A 24,797-nucleotide genomic window follows, 5' to 3' on the forward strand; every position below is an offset into this window, starting at 1 on the left:
GAAGCTATGCTTAAGTAGGAGCTCATCATGACACAGACAGCTTCACAGAGGCAGGGGATCGAACTAACGAGCATTGTCGTGTCAATCACACAGCTTACCTCTCAGCCATCACGTCATATCAAATCCTATGGATCACTGAGGCACGGCCACGGCGATTTTAAATTGTGTTTACGTATAGTTAAGCTATATAATCCTTTTGATAAAAGATTAGGCCTTTTTTGAGTATTTTGGTTTATTGGTTACTTCGGCTTATTGTTCCGACCCCTCTTGAGGGGGAAGGAACTATATACTCAAATGGGTTTTTTTTGTTCAGTCAATTTTGGCCGATCGATATATTCATCGTAGAGAGTTGAGACTGATATCATTAGAAAGCTTGTCCAGCATAGAATATTGAACTAAAAAGATTTTTTTTAGTTTTCATTTTTTACAGGGAGTTATAAATTTTGAGAAAATAGAGTGAATTCCGGTGAGATTTTATTCACATTATTCGGAATTTTTGACTAAAACTTCGCCAATTTTGCTAAAGTTTGTTTTTTTAAGAAAGTATTGTTGATTTCTGTTTGTAAAGACGAAAATCTTTTGTAAGTTATTTTTATTATTTTGTTTGTCAAAAAGAAACTGGCTAAATATTTCAAAATTAAGACTTTTTCATCAAAAACTGCACGAAGTAAGTTTTTTTAGTCCAGTTTGATTCAATTTACATGAAGTACAGACCCAAACACCACTAACACAATCTTTGTAGACTCAAAATAGGGCTTTTTCTACTTCAAATTACGTTGAGAAAGCTCTGTAGTTAAAACATTGCCTTTTTTTCTAAATTTGTTAATTGATTATCAAAAACGCAGCATCTATTTTTGATTTTTTTTACTAACAAAATATCAATATCTATAACATTCGAAAAATTTAGTGTTCCATCTGAACAAACAGAATTAACAGGGCTAGTTTTGGACCAATCTTGAACTGGAATAATCCAAATATAAATTGGATTGTAATCAGTTGATCTTATGAAAAAAAATTCGATCTTTTCTACATTAATTAAATAACAGAACATTTCAAACCAAAGCTCATTAATGATAGGTCCAATTGCCTTCCGAATTATTGCCGCATTTTGTATCTAGTTGATTACTTGAAAGCTTATGGTCCTTTTTACTTTTAAAAGTATTTGATTTTTAACTATATAATGACTTATTGAAATTTGCCTCTATTGACTTCTTTTCTCTTAATTTGGTCAACTTGTAGCTTATTGTCAGCATTGAGAGAATGCTTCTTCTTTCCATTGAAATGAAATTCAATCTTTAGTGCGGTTTTACGCCTTAAATTATGGTTTTCTGGAGTTGATACTGATAGATTTCACTTTTTTTTTATTTTTAGGTATTTGCCCATTTTTCACGTTTTCTAGTTTTGTTACATTATCACGTTATTGACAGTTCATATATCACTTTATTGGCTTTCAAATTAGAGCAGAATTGATAATTTTGAAATCCATGAAGATATAAATTATGATTTTAAAGGCTTCGACACTACCTTCTCGAAGAACTTAATTGAATTTTTTCGTTAACTGTCGGTTTTACTTTGTTGTTTTAGTCGTATGGAATTTTCTGTTCATTGACCCGGTTTCATTGGTTTCTCATGGAGGCACAGGTTAGCCGAAATTCTGATATCAGTGAAATAGCTGATTGGCTTTCATGATTCTGAAAACAATTGTTTTCCAAATTAAGAAAAAAACACTTTTCAATTTTGCAATTCTTTTGCCTTTATTGTCTGTTTGTTATCTAGTCTCGTTAATTATAGGCCAAATATGGCAATATTGTTGCAAAGGAAGGTATCAAAAGGGATTGGTGTCACACAATCCCAAAAGTGATTGAATAATTGCCTTTTTCAAGGGCTTCCTTCGGAAGAAAAGACGAAACTTTATAGTTATTTCGTTCTGTAATAAATGGCGTTAATGACTTTGAAAATTTATTTTTTGAAAAAAAATTGAATTGGGACTTAATTTAGCATTTTTTTTTTCATTTTTGTTTACTTGTTACCTAGCTTCATTTATGAGAGGTCAGATATTACATTATTTTTGCTCGGAAAAAGTGCAATCGAACATATTTTGATGGCCATAGTATGGCTTTACGGTTTCGAAAGCGTTTTCTGCCAAGTTTTAATTGATTTTTTGTTTGTTGTCTATTGTTGTTTTTTTTAACCGCATAGAAAAAATTGAATACCGGCAGTTATAAATCCCTTCTATAGAAAAATTGGTAATCGTTCACCTATGGGATATTTTCGTTGATTTCTAATGGTTTTCGTTACTTTGAAATTAATGTTTTTAAAAAATGCGTATTTTTCAACTTTACTGTTTTTGTTCTTTATTGTTTAATTGTTACCAAGCCTTTTAATTGACTACTCCCATATCTTTTCTGGTGAATTACAAGTTATTTTGTTTAATCTCAGTTTTATTTTACGCTATTTTGATTTTGTTACTAAATTTTGTTTTTTAAAACGGACATGAAGTTTTTGATGTAATTAGTTTTGGTTGTTGTTGTTTGATTTTGTTGTTCGTCTTGACTCGCTTTCTTATTACTTGCGCATATCGTCAATCTTATGCACCATTTTTACTCCACCACTGAGTTATTTGCTTTGGAGGCTATCTTTTCGTTCATGCACCAATTTTTTTTTAAAAAGTACTTGAATTTTTGGGTTTTTCTATGTTCCTCATTTGGTAGACAATCATGCCAAAATTGTGGATGGGCGGGGTCGGAACCTTATGTGCAATCGCACATTAACGAGTCGCCTTGTTGGATATTTAGCGTCTCATCTTTTCTTCAGACAACAAGTTTCCAAATTAACTCAATATTAGCTCTTTCTGCTCAATTCTTTGTCACAATTAGCATAAATAATCTGTTCAAAATCATGATTCAGACTTAGCTTTGATTGTGCCTCAACTTCGATTAAATTAGTTTCTTAATCATCCGAAGGCTTACCATTTGAGGCTTAGGTAATTTATCTCTGATTTTGAATTTTTGCCAAGTCTATTCCGGAGGAACTATTCTCTCAGCAAAAAGGGTATAATGTAAAAAAGAGTGTCAAAATAGTTCTCAATTTTTAATACATCGATAACTTTTGTTTCATAATTTTTCCAAAGCCTTTAAGTTTTTTTGAACTTTTATGTCTTAGACTCATGACTCATGAAGTTTCTAAAATGTTCTAAAAAAATTTTCCTGTCCTTACATCTCAATTTAAATTATGCTTGCTTATTATTTTGCCAGCTCTTATAATTTTGTTTTATTTTGACTAATGCGGCACGAATAACCCCATTTTTTTTCAATTTCGATATTGTCACCCTTCTACGGTTTTGAAAGTTCATCGTGTATCTGTTTAAAACTGCCCTCAAAATACTACAAATTATGTATTAAGTTGATATCACACCGAGCGAGCTCAATTAATTGGCATGCACGGTAAAGTAGAGAAAAAAACAAGGAGGCCCGTTAATGAGCGTTCACACAAAAAGTTCCGACCCCGCCCATCCACATTATTGGTATAAATGTCTACTAAATGAAAAACAATATTTTTCAAAAACAGATGTGTATGAACAAAGAGACCGCCTGCATCACACATAACTCAGTGGAAAAAAATTCCGCGTTAGATTGATGACATCTGCCATTTTTGAGAAATCAAGTCAAGACGAAAAACAAAATCAAACAACAATAACAAAAAACATTAATTGCGTCCAAAATTTATGTCCATTTAAAAAAACTTATCAATAAGTCAAAATAGCGTCACATAAAATTGAAACTAAACATTAATTTTTGCCTCACTAGAAAAGATATGAGCCATTCCATAATAAGGACTGGCAACAATTAGACAAAAAAGAACAAAAAAGACTCAAAGTTAAGAAATTGGCTTATATTTTTAAAAGCAAGTAAATTCGAAGTAATGAAAACAATAAGTAACAAATGAGAACATCCAAAATGTTTACGATCACATACGCTTCTATAGGAGGGCAATAAGACCTGTCATTATTCAATTTTTATGTGGTTACAAAAGGACAACAAACAGAGACAACAAACAAAAATTCAATTAAAAATTGAGAGAAAACGCTGCCGAGACGGTAAAGCCAGATTTTGCCCCAAAAAGATGTTTAATTGAGCCCCCATGAACGTCATTAGTCTGGTATGCGACCTCTCATTCAATTTCGAAAACAATTATTTCTTAAAGTCATGAAAAAACCATTAGCTACAAAAAGAAATAATCAAATAGGTTTGTTTTTTCGAACAAAGGGAGCGCTTGAGATCTAAAATTATTTAGAATATGCCTTACGTCTACAAAAAGAACGTCAAATATAGACAAAAAAAATAACTTCATTTTTTTTGCAAAACACCCGTGCCGAGGCCAGTAAATTCAAAACGAATTCTTTAAAAACATTAAATTTTGTGCACTTGCACCTTTCTTCGAAGAAAATAATGATTTGTAATTGACAAGACTAGGTAAAAATTTGACAAAAAAGAACAGAAATGCAAAGTTAAAAAAACTTTTTTCAATTTTTGGAAGCAACTGTTTTCGAAGTCATGAAAGCCGTCAGCTATCTACTCAAATCACAATATTGGGTCATTTATTCTTCCTTCAAAAACCAAAGAGACCTGTCATTATCCGTGAAAAATTCAATTAATTTTTTCGAGAAAGGGGTGTCGAAGCCATTAAAACCATAATCTATGCCTTTCAAGACTTTTAAAAGTTCAATTGTGTCTTTTTTTTTATTGTAAATAATGTAATATGTGAAATGTAAATAATGTGATAAAGTGATAAAACGAAAAAAGTTGTGAAAAATGGGCCAACGCCTAAAAGTCAACCAAATTTGTGAAATCTAATAGTATCAAAGACAGAAAACCATAAATTAAATTGTAAAACCGCAAAATAGATTGAATTTTAATTGACTAGAAAGAAGAAAGAAAAAGAAGAATAAGCTGATTTGTTCTGCTCTTTAATTCACATAAAAAAGATCGATTTTTTAAAAAAAAAAGTCTGACTGACTACAATCAGAATTATATTTGATCGTAACAGTCCAAGATTGGAAAAAAACTATCCTTGCTATTGCCTTTTGTCCATTAGGAGCACTCATTTGTTTCGAATGTTTTAGATCTAGATAATTTGTTAGTAAAAAGATCAAAAATAAATTTTGTGTTTTTGATAATCATAGAGTAAAGTTAGCAAAACACGACAAAAATTTAATTTCAGACTACTCTCAATGGAATTCAAAGTAGGACTAGTTTCCCTTGCAGTTTACAAATATTGTATTAGCTGTTTTGTGTGTGTACTGTTGCCAAATTCAAATCAAAATTTTGATTTTTGAAACAATTAGCCAAAATTTTAGCCGAAAGATTAAATCAGAATAGTCAACACCTTTTTTTGTCCTAGAAAATAAAATCAACAGTACTATTGTGAACAATTTTCACATGTTTTATCAACCTTGACGACTTGACGAATTTTTCGGCAATATTTCCGGAAAATGTGAAAAAAATAACGCAAATCGGTCTAATTTTCACAAAAATTTAAACCACGATAACTCGCTCTAGAATACAAAATTCAAAAAAAAATCTTTTTAATTCTATTTTCTATGCTGAACAGGCTTTTAAATGATACCACTCACAACTCTACGATGAATATATCGATCGGTCAAAGTTGTATTAACAGAAAAAAAAAACAATTTGGTATATAGTTCCTCCCCCCTCAAGAGGGGTCGGAACAAAAATATTTAGACATTTTTGCTAAGATTTGCATTCTGTACTTTGCTTGTCCTCTACTGTTTATATGTTTTTCCAAAAAAGCATGTTTTTCTGAGCTATACTTTTTGATTGAACGGCTAGATTCCGTTTTTTGGCAGTCAAATATAATGGGAATTTCAATCTAGCTGTCTAATTTTATAGATGATTTACATTGAGATCAAGAAAAAGTGGAGTTGAAATAAGCCAATAACAACAATAGTAGATTTTTTGAATAGTATTTTGTACATATTAATTACGTTTCAGTGATTTCAAGATAATTAAATATACGGCAAAAAATAAAAAATTTCAAATTTATCTTTGATAGAGTTTGCAGATTGTTTTTTCTGGTTACGGGGATCACTGAAAAAAAAATTGAAATGCGGGTTTTGGAATTTATAGCAATGTTCACATAATAAATTATCTTCATTGGAACCATCCAAACACGTAAACCTTCCTCTTCTTTGTTTTAGTCTGTTTAAGTCGACAACGTCTGATGAGTTATGGCATTGGTTTCAATGAGAACTCAGATCAGACTAGTGTGCGCCCAAATCAGACTCTAATCAGACTAGTTGACGCTAGAATGGAGTTAACCTCTTATCAGACTCTGATCAGACTGTTACCGACCGAAATGAGCCTCGTTCAGACAAGTTCTAAACTATTGTTATAGAATTTTGTGTGCTCGAACATTTTTGCAGTTTTTTCCTTCGAGCGCATAAAGTCCGATGTGTTCTCGAAGATGGTTTCATCAAAAGTCCTGGGACCTCGACTTCGACCTGGGACCTGTACTTGTTCAAAACTACTTAAAAATGAACATTGGTACCTATGTATGAGACAATGAGGTACATCCATATGTCGTAATGGAGTGGTTTGAGGAAGGAGAAGATGGAAGGAGTTTTGCTCTCTTGCATCCTGTAGAGAATACTGATTCCCAGATTCATGAAGGGAGTCGAGAAGTCTATCACATCTTGTCTCAAATAATTGATCGTCAGAGGCGCCACTGCCAAGTCCGCTTCCTAAACAAAGTATAACAACTGTTTCAAACAATTTCTAGCTCTTTTCCCTAGTCCATTTCATAATAAAAATCTTTAAAGATTCTTGCGAACATCTAATGATTTTATGCATTATTCTTACAACGATTCATATTATTTAGGCAAGTTCTCGCAAGAATCTGAGAAGAAATGGATTGACCTATGAGAAATATATCGGAATAATAAGGTTGAGTGATATCAATACTTTTGCCTATACTTAAAACTGATTTCGAAGACGCGGAAATTTTTTACTCTTCGAAAAAGTCTTAGAAAATGTACTTGCTTACTTGGAAGGCAACACGTATACTACAAGCTCTCAAAAATTAGTTTCAAACTTTGCACATTAAAAAACATCATGTTAATATGATCAGCTCAAAATTCCAAGTTAAGGATTAAAATCATCGCCAGCAATGTCCAATACTAACATCTCTCATAAGTTCGCCCACCATCCCACTCCATTCGCCGTCATCTCCTTTGCTGCCGTACTTTTTATCCGCCACCTCTTTTATGACGTAGTTGAATTCCACCCCCATCTTGGCCAGGTACTTGGCCATGTTTTCCAGGAGGTCTATACAGTATCCCTCATACACGTCATTTCCCTTTAATTCTTGTGCATCGTCCGACTGTTTCTTCTTAGTGAACGGCGCCGTCTGAAATCAGAATCTTGGTAACTACTTTTTTGGACATCTTTGGGTATTATTTACTCCTAACGCGAGCCCGGTTCCACGTTTCAGCGATAGCTAAGCGCTTATTTTTAGGGGAAAAAACTGAAAAATGCTGTAAAGGGATAATTCAGTACTTATTTTTACTATAAGAATGCAGAAAAGCGCCGAAAAGAGCTAATAAGTGCTGAAAATATGAAAAGTGAACTCTGAACTTTTCCCACGATATTTTAAAAACTAATTCAGCACTAACACTGCAGAATTTACTGAAAATTTCCACAGGAGTGAGACGATGAACATAGAATCATATTGGCTATTAGATATTCAAAAAATCTAGTTTTTTTCATATTCGCAACACTCTGCAGGATCATTCAAGTGTTTATAAGCCGTACATTAAGTTTTATATGATTTTTGGTTATGACCGCCAAGACACGTCACGCGTGTTTCTTTTTACACCCGGGTAATTTTTATTATAGTATATCAGGACAAGGAACTACATAAGTGAACTTGGTTAATCAAGAGCGTCAATTTTATTAAAGTTAAATTTGAGACCGATTACGCTAAAATATTGTTATTTTCCACAGGAGGAAAGACGACTTGTTTTGACCAATTAATTTCATCTGTGTTTGACAGGTTACATCGTAGCCGTTCTTCATCTGCCCACTGATTGGGCGAGATTCAGTCTATCAGTACTGAAACATGATCTTGTACTGCTAAATCAAGAATCCGGTACTAAAGATGTCTGGACAAAGTTGCGTTCAAAAATATATGACTAAACCAATTTTCCCTGAAGCCAAATGACTTGAATTCATTAACAACAGTTTGTTTGTCTCCTAATGGTTGAACAATTTAGAGCATGTTGAAGCCATTTACCGAGGCCTTTGTTTAATTTAATTATCATGTTTTTGTAAAAAAAGAAGAAAATAGTCATGAACAACGCCATTTTGCCCAATGTCAGAGCTGTTAAATGGAATAATCAAGACGAGAGAAGAGGCTGAAATAGTGAAGTGGGAAGGAAATAAAAGGTTCTTACGACGATTGTTGTCACTCTGATAGTCTTGTTGGACATGAGACTCTTGGCATTGACCAGTTGGCTAGATTGTGTTATGTTGACCCCATCTCTATTGGTCCAGTTGCCAACCTGAAACCATGCAAAACTTGTCAAAACAATGTACTTATCTTTTGTTTTATTCTTAAAATGTTTACTGAACTCCGTGATCTTTCTTTCTTTTTTGAACGTATTCAACATACAGTTATAAATGGAAGATCTGTCTAATTGATAATAGTAATTATCATTATACACTGAGCAGTCCGTTCAGAGCAACAGTCCTATTAGATAGTTAAGAATATCCTTTATCAGTAGTTTTAATCTTTACTCATAAAACTTCAGTAGTGGCTCAAATAGTTTGATTTGGTCAGGTCGTATGATTTAAGAATATCCTCTGGATCACAGCTTAGAAAAATTCTTGTCATTTTTTATCATCTCAAATCAATTACTGATTCGAATAATGTTTTCTAAATTAATACAGATTCCATGAAAAAAATAACAGTGACGGGTAAGAAAAAAAGAGAAAAATTTAAGCGCAAAAGTGACTTTAAATCAAGCTTCTTTTTACTTGTGAGGATCAAAAAAAATAAAAGTTTTTCATTGAAGAAATATTAAATTGCACTTGTCACTTATTGGCAACAAAATGATCACTGAAAAATACATAATTCATTGCTCAACTATTCAACCGAACAAATAAGCGCTGACACGCTCTAAACGCATTTTTTTCCTGGAACGATTGTTACTCCGTTGAAGTTCAAATTTACAGTGATGTTTCTTGATTTGGGAACGAAATTTAATGCATGAAAAATAATATGTTTAGTTTTAGTTACGTTTACACTTTTAGCTCAATATGTGTTTCAATTCAATACGCATGAATTTAACAATTAGTTTAAAGGACAAGTCCTCAAGACTAAGCGGTTAATTCTCTACAAGTTAGATTAAATAGTTGTTTTTTTACTTTTTAGTGTTGAAATAAATTTAGATATAAAACAATTGAAACAGAATTTGATAAAACTTGTTCCTGTTCAACAATTCATCACAATTTATACAAAATCAAAGTTCAAAAGGAGCAGTTCAGTGGACAGTTAGCATACGTCTCGTGTATTTGTCTTCATCCAGTTTTCTTAGCCCTTTTATCTTCTTTGACAAAAAAGTCACTCTTCGAGCAATTGTCGTTGTTTTTCATGATGTTGACGTTTTCGTTAGTTTGATCCTCCCGCTCATTGGGCGATTCATGACCAGCAAGAAAATTCTTTAACACACTGTATGCTCTCAATAGGCGACGATGTTTTTTAAAATACCGCTTATCAATTGGGTGAGCGTAAGAATGTTGATGTGTCAACACATGTATATTAGTCATTTCATCCGGTAACTACAATCGAGAATCACTGGCAATTAACATCGTAGCCAAGCCTCGAACTGCACATTTAGATTTAAATACTTTCCAGACTACTATAGTGATAAAAAATTCTATTCATGAAAAAAATATAACATGATGAAACAGGTACTTATCATGTCTACAGATGTTTCAACTTAAATAAATTCTCGAGAAAATCGAGAAGATAATGTCAATTTTTTTGGTCACTGTTTTTCACGTCATTTTCAAATGAAATTGTTAGGGGGTCTAAACAGGCGCAACTAATGTGAAAATGGACCAGTACTGGATTCGAAGCCGCATCTCTTATTTATTTGCAAGCCCTGTGTGCTACCCGTTTTCACACAACTGGTCTTTGGCTCACTTGAGCTTCTCTTATAACCCATTCTCACGTTTTTTTTTGTTCCTCAAGTCTTCCTTTCGCTAGCCAAGTAAGCGTTGAACAAGTAGAGCTTCTTGTCAAGCTATGTTAAGTTTATCTTATGCACAATTTACTTGACGTTGTTCTTTCTCAACCTTCTAACAGAAATCATGTCCCACGTTGAATTTTTGCACTGTGGAAAAAATTGCGCATTTCTATTCAAGGAAACAAAAGGGGAGAAGGAATCTGAATCGTAAACATAAAACGAAAGTAGCATCAGTTCCCGAATTAAAATTTCTGATTTCTTCATATTTAAAAGATCACGATGTATGCAATAAGATTTCGAAGAGAGCAAGTTTTGGCAATCTTTTTGGAGCATGATCACGCAAGACAACCGGCACAGTTCATCTAGTATGGGAAACAATTTTTAATTTTTTCCAGCAATGACAGTACGATCAAAGCTTTGCCAGTTGATTAGAGCTATTTATTCTAGCTGAATCACTTCGTGTGTTTGCTTAGAACTTGAAAGCTTTGTTATGTTGAGAGTCCCTCTATCCCTGCCGATAAGTTCAGTTTCTAGCTCAGATGACACTTTTCCAGCGAAAGGAGTCTCTCAAATGAGACCAATTTTGGTATATTTCCTTTCATATACTGAGTTCTTACGTCACTCAGTTGGTTTATGTTGTGTTCTGAAACTGCAGTTAGAATAACTTTGATAGCATTTTTTCACCAGTGTTTCAATGTAGAATTTGGATGAATTCATTTGGCTTCAATATCCGATTGAAAGTATTTAAGGCAGGCAGAATGCCAAAATTGACACTGGAGAAATCACTTGCGGGTATTTCTATTTAGTTTGTCCAATTTCAAACATAAAAACCACGGGACTTGAAAACGGACTGTAATTTTGTTCCAAGGACTTTTTAAGCAAAGTAACTGTAAAAAAATAGTATATCAGATTTTATAATTTCTCGGCAAAGTTCGTCATTGTTATGTACTGATACTGACTCGGAGTTTCGTTTCCTTTTTAGTACTCCAGATGGTTTCCTTATATGGTACACCTGTTTCTGTTCTCATAAATTTGTTTTGAAATGGACAGAAGAAATAGCTGGAGGGGTTATAAATAAAACATAATGAAATTCACCCCTTAAAAGTAGAAACTTATCATTGTGATCTCACTTCATTCTTCAAAACCTGAAGTGGGAAACAGAAATGTTATAAAATACATCTCAGTGTACTGGAACTTACCTCTGTGTTGACTATCGCCCACTAAACAGGCAGCACAGATTGTTCAAGAGATATGCACAACTTTTCAATTTTTGAACGACAAAATCTGCGAGTAGTTATCGAATCTATACTGCCACCCCCAAATGAGTTGACATATAACCTCATGTTATTTTTTACATTGTAACGTGCTATATAAAAAAATAACCGACTAACGTCGGGGAAATTGCTCTCAAACGACCGGCAAGCGGTTGAATTTGTCCGTAGCTAGCCACGGTTTAGTGAGGCTAGCTTTAGATTAATTGAAGGGGCGTAAGGTGAGCGCAGCGGGGGTGCACGCCAACGGGGGTGAAAAAGTGGATTGGGGGGACTGATGTGGGGCGGTGGATGGGTGGGGGGTGTGGGATCAATTTCTAAGAGCTGCCCTTCACACCATAAGTATAAGTCTCCAAAACAGTTTCTGTTAATTGCATACTTCAAGACTAGTGGGCTGAATGCAAACTGGGCGCTACCTCTTTATCCCATTTCTAAAGAAGAAAGTCAAATGGGTCAGACGAAAAATCGGCCAAACGAAAAATTGCATAAAAGAGACAAACATGATTAATATATTTGCTAAAAATTGCTTTTGAGAGCAATTAACAATGATTTCCTAAAAAGTGCCTGTTAAGTCATTTATGATAAAAACATTTCTACTATAACTCATTGTTAAGGAGGATCAGAGATGATGGCATTACGCTACATAACAGCAGTTGAAGTGCGGCATCAACAAAGAGAGAGAGAGAGAGAGAGATAGAGATGGAGTGAGAGAGAGAGAGAGATAAAATGTGAACGAGAAAGAGAAGGAACGAAACCCTAACCGACACAGAGAGAAAAAGAGATATAGGATTGTCTTCCATGATGGCATTCGCCTCTGCAACTTCTAGCTTTCTAGCCTTGTTATTAAATAAATCATAAAGAAAAAAACGGTGAAAGGCAAAATAAAAAATAAAAGTTTTCAACTTCGCTGTAAAAAAGTTCACACCAATTTTTTTGGCTAGAAAGGTCTGTCAATTAACACATCTCCACGACTTAAAAAGTGTAGTTGGCCATTAATGGTCGTTTAACTCAGAAAATGACAAAAAATTTCAACCAGAATCTTGCTAAAATTCAAGATATCAATATTTTAAGAACCATTTCATTGTCTCAAGAGACTATCCAGTATTCAAGTTTCAAGCGTGAAATAGTTTTACTGGCTCATAAAAATCCATACACATGGAACATGATAAAAATTTTTCTAATAGTTTGAAAAAATTTTTAATTTTCATCCAAAATTTACTAGAACTGGAATTATAAGAAGTATTGATCACCATTCCATTAGCTCTAGAAACTGTGCAGCAGGTTATTATCAAACCATTGAGGAGGTACCAGGGCCAATGGTGCCGGAAAAAAATCAAAAACAAGAAACAATTGCAAATATTTTAGTTTATTGCTTAAATTCGTGATATTAAAATCTTGAAAAAACCTTCCATTACATCCATAAAATATGCAGTAACATATTATCAAACCCTAGAAGAATTTCCGTGGCTCTTGAGGCTAGAGAAATCTAAAATATGACAAAAAAATTTCAAACATAATTTGTGCAAAATAGTACAAATTTACGTGTTTTTAGCGAGCGGTTGTAAGTTAGTAGCTAGAAACGGGGAGGGGGATGCACCGAGGGCTGATGGGGGCGCAACAGTGGGGGGAGGGGATAACAGCGCGCGGGGGTGGCGTGGATGTGGGCAATAGTGGGTGAGGGGTCGACAGTGGAGGTGTCTTCAACCCTCCCTTCACCGCCCTTCACACCATAAAAAACTTCTGTCAATTAACCCATCTCCAAGACTTAAAAAGTTTCGTTGGACACTAATGGTTGTTAAACCCAGAAAAGGACAAAACATAATGAAAAATTTTGGAAAAAATTACAAATTTAAACAAAATCTTGCTAAAAATCAAGATATTAAAATCTTGAGAACAATTTCATTGTCTCACGAGACTATCCTGTATCCCTGTTTCAAGCCTGAAATAGTTTCACTGAATCATAAAGATCCATACATTTTGAACATGATGAAATATATCCAAAATATTGAAAAATTTTTTATATTTTTGTCCAAAAAATACTAAAACTGGAGTTATAAGAAGTATTGATCATCTTTCCATTAGTTCTAACATTTATGCAGCAGATTATTATCAAACTTTGAGGAGGTCCCAGGGCCAATGGTGCCGGAAAAAATCAAAAACATGAAACAATTGCAAATATTTTAGAAAAGTGCTTAAATTCGTGATATTAAAATCTTGAAAAACATTTCATTACGTCTATGAACTATGCAGTAACATTTTATCAAACCCTAGAGGAATCTCCTTTGCTCTTGAGGCTGGAAAAACATAAAAAATGACTAAAAAATTTAAACCTAAAGGAATTGCACCTTTTATAAAAAAAAGTTGCTAAAACTGAAATTAAAAGGTTCAAAATAATCCATGACCAACACAAATTTCCCAGTAACTTATTATCAATTCCTAATGGAGGTTTTGTGATTCTTCAGGCTCAAAAAACCTGAATAATGACTATAAATGTCAAAAAATTGAAAAAAAGGCAAAAATTGTCCAAATAATGACAAAAATTTGTAATGTTTAAATCTTGCAAGACATTCCATTACATCTAGAAATTATACAGTAACCTATTTTCAAACATTAGAGGAGGTTTCTTAGCTCTTGAGACTGAAAAAACCAAAAAATTGACAAAAATTTTTGTAAAAAACTTGAAAAAAAGCAAGTAATATCAAAAATTGCTTAAATTTGTGACATTTAAAAGTTGAAAAACTATTTCATGGCCTCTAAAAATTTGTCAGTAACATATTATCAAACTCCTTAGGAAGTTTGCTGGCCCCTGGGTCTGGAAAGACCTGAATAAGGAAAAATAAATGACGAAAAATTAGAAAAAAATGCACGTTTCGTCATAAAAATGCTAAAATTCGTGTGCAATAGTGGGGGAGGGGTCAACAGTGGAGGGGTCTTCAACCTCTAAGAACCGCCCTTCACAGCATAAATATAAGTCTCCAAAACATTTTAAGCTGAAACGGAGCTGAAAGGCTCTAAGGGCACTTAATGCCCGCTGGGCGCTACCTGTTTATCCCGTTTTTGATCCCTCAGACGAAAAATCGGTCAAGAGAAAAATCCGACAGGACTATTATAATTGCTACAAACTTCGTTTGAGAGCAATTAAACACATAATTTTAAGTAGGTTTCATTAAAAAGACTGAGTGATGGCGCGAACGAGTGTAACATTAATTTGAGGCATATAATGCACTTTACATGAGCGTGATTCACATAGGCGTACATTCTGTCGCCTGCTTCTTCGCTGTGGCTCATTCTAATGAATTACGTGAACAGTTCAGTAAATTTAATAGGTCATCATTTTTTAATAGGATATTGGAATTAAGACCCAGGCTAGTTCTGATCTGACTATGTTGGGTTAAAACCGTTGGTATCAGCCCATCCAGGTCAACATTCGCTCTGATAAAACTAAAGTCACTCATAGCGTGTATCACACGCAGTTGGATCACGCACTGGGAATACAAAGACTAAGAGACTAAAAATTGAAGACTCTGGCATAAAATATACTTCCATGAAATTAGATTTTACTCTTTTCATGTTACTTTTGTGTAGCCAGAAGCAAAAACGTTCAGCTAAACAAAAATTATAGCTTGGTTTGTAGTTTGTGCTTTTTCTACTTTGTTTTAGAAGAAGCAGACTCCCCAGTTAATGAAGAATAATTTATCAGCAGTAATTTATATATAAATAAAAAAGGTTGCCCTCAAAGTTGCCGCGGGAAAAAAAAGCTTCATTTTGAGGTTTGAAAAAATTGACAGTCAATAAATCTCTAAAAATTGCTCCGCAAAATCCTGACAATTCCTTTCGAAAATCAAATGAATGATGAAAATTGATTATTTTAGAAATGGAAAGTACTAGGTTTATCGAAATATCCCTAGGAAAAAATTAATTAAATTTCAAATCCGGTAAAACTAGGAAGGACAAAGTACAGGACGATTTTTATGATATTTGATTGTTTCTTTGTATATATATATATATATATATATATATATATATATATATATATACATATATATATATATATATATATATATATATATACATATGCATATATATATATATATATATATTTATATATTTATATATACATATTTATATTTATATAAATATATATATATATATATATATATATATATATATATATATATATATGTGTATATATACAATCAAATATCATATATATGTATATATATATATGTATATATACAATCAAATATATGTATATATACATACAAAGAAACAATGAAATATCAAAAAAATTGTCCTGTACTTTGTCCTTCCTAGTTTTACGGATTTGAAATTTAATTAATTTTTTCCTAGGGATATTGCGATAAACCTAGTACTTTCCATTTCTAAAATCTAAAATAATCAATTTTCATCATTCATTTGATTTTCGAAAGGAATTGTCAGGATTTTGCGTAGCTCATAACGTTCCAACATGCTCTTAAAAGTTCTCAAAACTTCTTTTCGTTCTGAGACTGTCAGATTTTCCAAAAATCAAAATGAAGCATTTTTTCCGCGGCAACTTTGAGGGCAACCTTTTTTATTTCAAAAACTGAAAATTTCAGAACCGTCAAGTTAAATTGACTTATCTACCAGAAGAAAAAGCATTTGCGTAATCAAATTTCTTGCAATGCGTAGCTGATTTTCTTAGAGTCTTAAAGTTCAAACGAAGCACCAATTGAAAACTTTTAGTTAAGAAAAAATCGATTTCAAAAATTGGAGTAGAATATTGTGTCAAGTTCTCGTTTAGGCATGAAGTGAATCTTAAGTCACTTTTATTTCCGGTGTTCTATGGTTGCCCAACTTTGAATGTTACATTATAAAGCGAATCAAAAAAGAGATTTTGTTCTTTTCAACTACGAATTGAAAATGTAGTTTTAAAAAAATAATTTTCCAGTTATAAACTGACGTTTTGTGTATCGATTATTTAAAAAAAATAGATTCTTATATATGGTGATTTCATAATTCAAAAATTTTTGGTTTAAAGCATGAAGATATCAAAATTCAACCAAGTATCAGATGAGAAGAACAGATGAGAAGGGCTGAAAACATAATTTTTTCTTCGTTTGGTCTCAACGCATTTTTTTCTGATGATGTCATAAGTTTGCATACTTACATCGGTAAAAAATAAGAGTGACTGTATCACACTTTCAATTAAGTGAAACTAGCAGTCAATTGTTACCCTGTTGAGAGCTTAAAATAGAAAACTTTCTGAAGCTTCAATACAATAATCAACACAAAACAGAAAAATGAGCGTTCTCCATTTTTTCTAAAAAGTAGATTTTCTGTTGTTCTGGTCTCAAGTATCCCTTATTTGTGCAAATATAAATAAATCCTTTTATTTCTTTTTGTAGATTGACTAAGGGATGTGGGCTCAGCGTAAACAACTGCAGAAATGATCGTATACTGCCTCTGTTGTATCGACTAGTCTAAAAAACAGAAGCCCTAATTTGACCGCAAAATAGTTTTTTCAGGACATCAGAGAAATCAATACAAAAATTGACGAAATATTCTAAAATTGTTTAATCTTTTCCTCATTTTCTAGAAAAATTGATACCTATACTCTTCTTGTAAATCCAAAGTATCACAGTTGTTCAATTGATTCAAAGTCTGGTAAAAAGATTCAGAGAACACAACCGCAGGGTACCTAACTTTCAATTAAAATTTTAAGGATTCTAAGAAAAAGAAAAACCACAAATTTGCCTTTCTGTTTCTTTTTGAATAATTTTAATTTCTTCTGTGCAGGTTTTTTCGTTTTCCAATTAAGTAAACCCTATTCTGTTATAGCTAAATCGGGAACTTGTTGAACTACCACACCAATAAATTAGAAAACTTAATAACTCAAAAAAAAAATAAAAACTAAGATAAGTAGACCGTGAAAAACTAAAAAGAATGTTAAAATTTCTGTGTTGTTTTTCTTTTGAATACATGGCTTCCAAAACGTAAAAAAATTTGATTTCATTTTAAAAAGCGAATTGTAAGGTAGCGAACAGTTTTCCGGAAAATAGCCGCCGTTGGTTCCCTTGACGCACATCAGAATTGAAACAGATAAAGAAACAAGAAGACATAGTAATTGACTGATTGCCTAAAAATTGCTCTAATCGTTTTCCCAAGTTTCCCAAAAAATGCTCTAATATGGCGTGCAATTACAGTTAGATTCTAAAATTGTTTTTCATTTCGTTTTATAGTTAAAAGGCATTTTAAAATAAATGATAGCTAGTAGTAAGTCAAATGAAATTAGATCACCTAATGCACTATGACGCCGTTTCAATTCCCAATGAATGTGATAACCAAGAATGGGCAAAAACCTAAAATAGCATAAAAATTTGCAAAATAGCTGAAATACCTCAAAAATAATATGAAATTCTGATTATTTAGGAAAATTTTTTAAAGCACTTTTTTGAACATATATAAAACAGTCATTACTGCCTTTTCGTTAAAATAATTTAATAACAATTTTAACGCACCAGGATTATAATATTATTTTTTATAATATTCTCCCTCTCACCCAATTCTATTTCTTTTTTCTTTTCCTTTTCTAATTTTTAAAATAGTTCCTTTTTTGAACATGCGATTAAATTTGTAGTGTCTTTATAAAAGTAGGTCTGTACGGGCTACAAAATGAAGTTTCTCTTTTTTGCTACGATGTTAATATTGGTTTTTTGCGGTCTTTCAATTTTCAAAATTTGATCTGCAATGGCGGAAGGTGTATGTTTCATCCGAATTTTATTTTCTTGTGTAAACGGAGTACAATTTTTACGATTTTATGTAACTGTAAACCGTACTTAAGTAAAAACTTAGTTTTTTGGATAATAATTCTTATTTGCTTGATTTGAATTAAGTAAATTGGTTGTCGGTACCAGCTCCAAATATTTAAAGGCAAAAATGAATCGGGGATAATTACCAAAAAGACCAAGTTGAATTAAATGAAAGGACTAAAGCTACTTCCGACGCCCTGCTTTTGATCATTTTTCAATAACCAATCGCCCAAATTACAAAGCACGTGTCAGTTCAGCTGACTAAAGTTTGAATGCGAGCTTTTGAGATCAGATACAAATAGAACTGAAGTATGCAGAAAGTTAGTAGCAGAGAAGTCGATTTGTTCGGACAAGAACAACGACACACGAAGACAGAACAACTTTACTCCATTTAAATGCTGCAAACATCACTCAATTGACGAACAAATTGTTGTGCAAAATCTGAAAATACGTGAAATCTTAAATTCATTTTTTGTGGTTTTATTGATTTTTTTGCATGAGAGGACGGCAACCGAAACGAAAGGCGGCAACTTGATGTCCCCATAAATATTGTTTTATTTCAATTTTTGTTTTCAACTTTACCTAAATTGAAGATAATTAGGATTGAAATGTTTGGCAGACTAATCTCATTAGCTTCTGAATGTTCAAAATATTAAAATAAGTCTGCACGCACGTCCAGCTATTGAATTTGTTCGTTTCAAAAGCTAACTTAAAAACAGCAATCAGAAAGGACTTCGTTGCCTGTTTGAGTTGTCAGGAAGAGCTGACAACTAGAATCCGGCATAAATCGCCTGGCGCAAAAAGGTTTGACAAAAGTCATCAAAGAACAGAAATTTCCGTTTTTTTTATTAATTGCCGAGATCTCATACTTGCATTTAGAAGAAATTGCATAACTGATGTGATGTTCGTATTAGCTGCACTCACATAACAGTCAATAAGAATGATATAAACTCAGTTGACAATATGCTTTTCATTTATATCAAACAAAAGTGTCTTTGAGGGTGAATTAAGTGACATGTCAACAAAAAACATAATCAGGCAAAGGAATGAAAAAAAGTTGCTCAACTAAGAAAGACCAAAGACCTCACTCACGCACACAATTCAGTCGAAATTGCCTAAACAAATGAAGAAGAAGCAGGTTTGTAGTGAGTGTGCCATCATATGGTGGCAAAAGAAATCTTGACAACAAAAAACAAAGCCGGCAGAATTTGGAAAGAAACTCGAAGCGTCGGACAGTCCCGAAACAGAAGAAAGTCACTGCAGTCAATTGTTATTTTGAAAAAAGATTTTTGCCTTAAAACTGTTAATCATTTCCTCGCCAAAATCAACACATAGCCGGCAAATTGCTGGAAATTAGCTGCCGTTGATGCGCACGATGCTCATTGGGATTGAAACAGAAAAAGAATAAAAAGAGAAAGAAATTGACCGATTTTTCTTCTGTCAATAAATATTATAATTTGGGGTTCCGTTTCAGTAAGATTTTAAACTATACTTAATTCAGCGTCTACACTAAAAACTATCAAGCTTAATACCGATGTAAGCTAATAATTGCTCTAATGAACTTTGATAACCTAATCCACTATGACTTATTGACCGGGCTTTATCGGTTTATCCCGTTTCTTTTGATTTTGCTCTTTTGACATTGACCGTATACACTACCTTGACTAATTTACTGCAGTTTAATTAAAGTGCGAAAGAATTTAAATCCATTCACTGGAAACGGTGAGCGTGAAAATCGAAGTCAAGCGTGAAAATCGTGAATTTTGTTAAACGAAAAACGTGATCAAAAGGTAAAGCAAATTAAAAAAGGAGAGCGCCTAAATAATAGCGGTTGAGAGGCTGACGGCATTGGATAAAAAGTTTAATCACTTTCGTTGTAAAATTTTCGGAATTAGGTTAATTATGTAGGAAAAAAATAAGATATCATTGAGAAATCGAACGAAAACGACAGACAGAGGTAAATTTAATGGCTAAATTTCAAACATCATGAACGAAAGAAAAGTCAGTGTAAATTCATGAAATTGCAAAACTTTGTACTATCAGAAACGTGTTTGCTAACATTAAAAATGGCCAAAAATTTATAAAATTGAAAAAATCTGATTAGGCAACAAAACAGATCCAGCGAATAATTGTCAAGAAACAACCGGTCACAAAACTCTAGAAATTGGCAATCGGCTCTGCATTCCAAATTATGTAATGGGAAAGCATGATTTAGATTATGCGCTTAGAAAATAAAGTTAGTTACTTGGTTATATCCTTGGAAATTGGCAACTTTGAACGCACAAAAGTCTTGACATAAGTCATTTTGAACGCACGGAAGTCTAATCATGGAGGGCCTGTTCTGGAGAGATCAATTTTCGGTCTCGGACCACAGCTTGGGTCCTGAAAAATTATGATATTGCCCATCTAAATTTGACTCACAAATATCACAGCAGAGTCGTAAACTAATTATGAAATGACCAATTTAAGATGAGTAGATAACTCGCCATCTCTTAGTCATTCACCGCTAAGGCTGTAGAAAAAATTAAGGGATTTAGAACAATTTAGAGTAAAAGATAAACACTTGAGTAAATGAACACTCGAGTATTTTCAATCAGATTTAAAAACTGAAAAAAAAATATGCGAAATAGTTCATATATCCCGGGTCGAGAAAAAAATGCAAAAATACGTAAGATAAGCAGTGAAAAATTAGTTTTTTCTTCGCAAATTTCGTACGTAATTTTGCGGTGAAATGCGGTGAATGCGGTGAAATTATGTAAGTTCACAACTAGACTTAGCGGTGATCTTACAAAAATTCACCACAATTCACGGCTAAAATATGTAATATCACCGCCGTTACAAGGGTCCGAACCTCTCACCTCCTGCATGTCATCCACTTCTTCTTCCACTGCGCCATCTCTCACTAAATTCTATTATTTTTTGAATATAAATCGAATTCACTCTACTTTCTGCAAAACATGCGCGGTGAATTTTTGTAAGATTTGCAATTTTTAGCGGTGAAATTACATATTTTAGCGGTGAAATGTGGTGAAGGTTTGTAAGTTCACCGCTTACTCTGGTGGTGAAATTAAATAAATTCACCGCTTAGAAAAAAGTGTCAAAAAATGTAAGATTAAGGGGTAGTTTTAGTGGGAAGGCAAATCTAACAACTCCTTTCACACTCAACATTAATTTCACCGCATTCTTTGCTGATCTGAAACATCTTTAACAATTTTTTCTAAGTGGTGAATTTATGTAAGTTCACCACTAAGTTGAGTGGTCAATTTATGTAATTTCACCGCATTCACCACTTATCTTACATAATTTGGAAACTTTTTTTCGAAGCGGTGAATTTATGTAATTTAACCGCTAAATTCAGCGGTGAAATTATGTAATTTCAGCGCTACCGGGCGATAATTTTATTTTCACCGCATTCACCGCCTGATTTATGTAATTTCACCGCATCCACCGCTTATCTTACAAAAATTTCCGCATTAACCGCTTATATTACATAATTTTGCTTTGAATGGCGGTGACACCTCGACCCGGGATCAGAATTCTAATGAGCATTTTTGCTCCGTTATATGCCCTCTCTATGTGTGTTTATTTTTTTTTGTAATTATTTGATATTAATACTTTTAATGAGAAATTAATTCTTCTTCATAAACGAAGAACTAAAACTAAAAGCATTTTAAGAAGACAGATAAATTGTTTTCTTTTTCCTGCCAAAAGGAATAAAAGGGCAAAAACAACAAAACATAGACTGATGTAACAAAGAAATTGGAAAACACACGAATTTGGCATCTTTAGAATCTCCCTACAGAACGCATTTGTTACGGCATCTGCTTCTACTCTCTAAGAGCAATTCAACTTAACTTGAAGTTTTGAATCCAAAAAGCGGTTATAATATATTAATATAAGAAATTCAATGGGTACTAACAACGGTGGGTTCTGAGTTTCGTTTCTCAATGATTGTGGCTTTCACCTGCTCCCTCTGTCCCATCCCATTGAACGCTACACTGCCAGTGATACCCTCTATTGACATCTACACACACGAACAAACATACTTCATTAGCGCTATTCAATTTGAACCTGGAGTAGAATGAAATTCTCACCCGGGTCGAGAAAAGTCAAAGAAAATAAAGATGATCAACGGTAATTTGCGATGAAAATTGGGAAATGTTTTTGGGGACAAAATTTTCGTTTCCAGTAACCAAGTTTGAACAAATAATGTGTGACTTTGGGGGAGAAATAGTTTTAAATCGATCATCGCATTTGTTAGATAATTTTACAGTTCTCGTCGCATTCCTGTCTTAACTTCTTAGGATTTGTTCCACTTCGCATAACTTTACCGCTTTCAGCGCGCCATTCTTGCTACTTTTAACAATCAATTTTGCCCAAACCTCGACCCGGGTAAGTTGTATGCCCTTAGAGCTCCATCCACGAGAGAGTTGATACATGTGATTTAGTTTCTAGCATCAGCGGGTAGCTTCTCAAAATAATTGTGATTTCAAGTAGCTGGTTAATAAAGCCCTTCATGTTATGATTGTATTGATGACTATCTAAGAGTCCTCGACCCGGGTAAGTTTTGAGCCCAACGGGTTCACAACGTTCAATGAGTATCAATATTGTTTCAGAACATGTTCAGAGAAACTTTAGTTTTCAGTAATGAATCAAAGATTTCAGAGCAGAGTGATTATGAAATTCTCCGAATCAGGGTATAATTCAGAACCAATCTGCCATCGAATTTAGCCAAATGTCGTGAGAACGTTAAATCTGTCAATAGATTGAGGTTCGAATAAGAATAGAATTTCATCTACTTCTAGGAGATTTTGTTGGATTAATTTCAGTACTTTGACTATTCAAAAATTGATCAGGAAACCACATCCGTCAGGTTTCAGCCATTTGTAAGATGTTTAAGAAGTCCCGAAACAAGAAACTGGAATGACAAACAAATTATGAGAATTATGAAACCCTGAAACCCCAGTTGTCAATTGGAATAGTCCCTACTGAACGTCAAGTCGAAATCAGCACTGATTCATTGCAGTACAGTATAATATCAGCTCTGCATCAGCATACAAACACTAAAGTCAAGACTGCATGTAAATGTATTACAAATTCTACTACGTACAGATATTTATCAAACAAAACAAATTGAATCATCGTCATCAGTAACTTTCGCTCATTTCCAAATCGAGCCTTTTCCAAAGTTCCTTACTTTAGAGGTTTGAATCTTAGGTGCTGATTTAGATCTTGACGCTGGAAAAAGAACTCCGAGCTGTAATAGAATCACATTCTGCAGGAAAATGTTGGTTAACGTGTAAAACCGTGGTTGGTCAATCTTCAAAATACCATTCACAAACTGAACAATTGTTAATTGAGGGTTGAAGAATCTAACTATTGTGGATTCAAACTAAAGTCTTTAATTAATAGAAAGTTAAGATAAACTAATTTTAATTACAAGTGTAATTATAATTTAAAGGGCAAATACTCAAAAATTAAAATCACGAAGAAAATTTTATTAGTTTAGGATTGACGTCACCCGCTTTTGAATTATTAATCAAGCGACTGTAGGTAAATTTTTGAGGTAGGTGATTAATTATATTAATAAGTAAACTAAATAACTCGTATAACCAGTTGTTATTATTACCTGATCTCCTGGCTTCCACGAATAGGCATATTTCTGCAACAGTATCATTGTTGAAAATTTCAAAAAACCTTTATTGATAATCTCAAACTAATCTTAGAGCTGGAAAGGAAAGTTCAAGCAGCCTTTTTTGGTAATAACTGCAAAAATTTTGTCCCGCTAAGTTTTTTGATTGGGGATAAAAATCGACTAAGGCATTCTTTTGCTATTATTTTCTCATCATTTCAAGGACGTTAATATTGCAATGTATTTTCTGCTCTAACGAATATTCTGCATGAGGCAGAAAAACGTGACTATTTTTGTACGTATTCATCAAACTATAGCATTTTCTTGAAACTATAGCAAAGTGTAAATTTTCAAGCGTTCATAGTATTTTTGTACGGCAATTAGGAATAGGAAGATGATATTTAAAATTTTTCAGTTGGCGTACTGCATTTTAAAGTACATCACATTTTATTTCTTACTTGTTCATTTTTATGCAAAATCTCGTCACCACAGAAATTCAAAGAGGTTTAATTGAATGATCCCCCTCCCACCAGCTGAGTGGGTGCATATTATTTGCACCTCCAGACTCACGTGCCATATTTTTTATATAATGAGTTACTATGTAACGGCACGTGCTCTGTAACCGGGGGAGGGCGCATAACGTACTGGGGGGCACAAACGGAAATGATCCGGCTTTTTGTTAGTATATGGGATTTTCAATTTTTGTAGGGAAAATTTAATGTTTTTTAAAAAGCCTTTTGGAGAGAAGTTTGCAACTATTATTCAAAAGAATGCAATTCCGTTTTTGTAATTGGGGAAAGTTGTCTCCTTAATATGTCGGAAGATACAATGCTGGA

The 24,797-nt window shown here is 33.2% G+C and overlaps 1 protein-coding gene across 11 annotated transcripts in view; it reads right to left on the bottom strand.

The window, feature by feature from the left end:
* LOC142342842 (glutamate receptor ionotropic, kainate 2-like) overlaps positions 1-24,797 on the bottom strand; it is a 159,149-nt gene that overhangs the window by 24,791 nt on the left and 109,561 nt on the right. For 10 of the 11 annotated variants that reach the window (XM_075394453.1, XM_075394452.1, XM_075394456.1 and 7 more), the window contains 5 exons: positions 23,959-23,991; positions 22,249-22,353; positions 8,471-8,578; positions 7,201-7,425; positions 6,568-6,760 (listed from right to left, as the gene is read on the bottom strand). In XM_075394453.1, the coding sequence (XP_075250568.1) occupies positions 6,568-6,760; positions 7,201-7,425; positions 8,471-8,578; positions 22,249-22,353; positions 23,959-23,991 (664 nt within the window). The remainder of the gene's footprint in view (positions 1-6,567; positions 6,761-7,200; positions 7,426-8,470; positions 8,579-22,248; positions 22,354-23,958; positions 23,992-24,797) is intronic. The other variant, XM_075394457.1, reaches the window with a different exon arrangement.

The sequence above is a fragment of the Convolutriloba macropyga genome, chromosome 7, assembly GCF_964194025.1.
Source record: "Convolutriloba macropyga chromosome 7, txConMacr16.3, whole genome shotgun sequence".
NCBI classification, from domain to species: Eukaryota; Metazoa; Xenacoelomorpha; order Acoela; family Convolutidae; genus Convolutriloba; species Convolutriloba macropyga.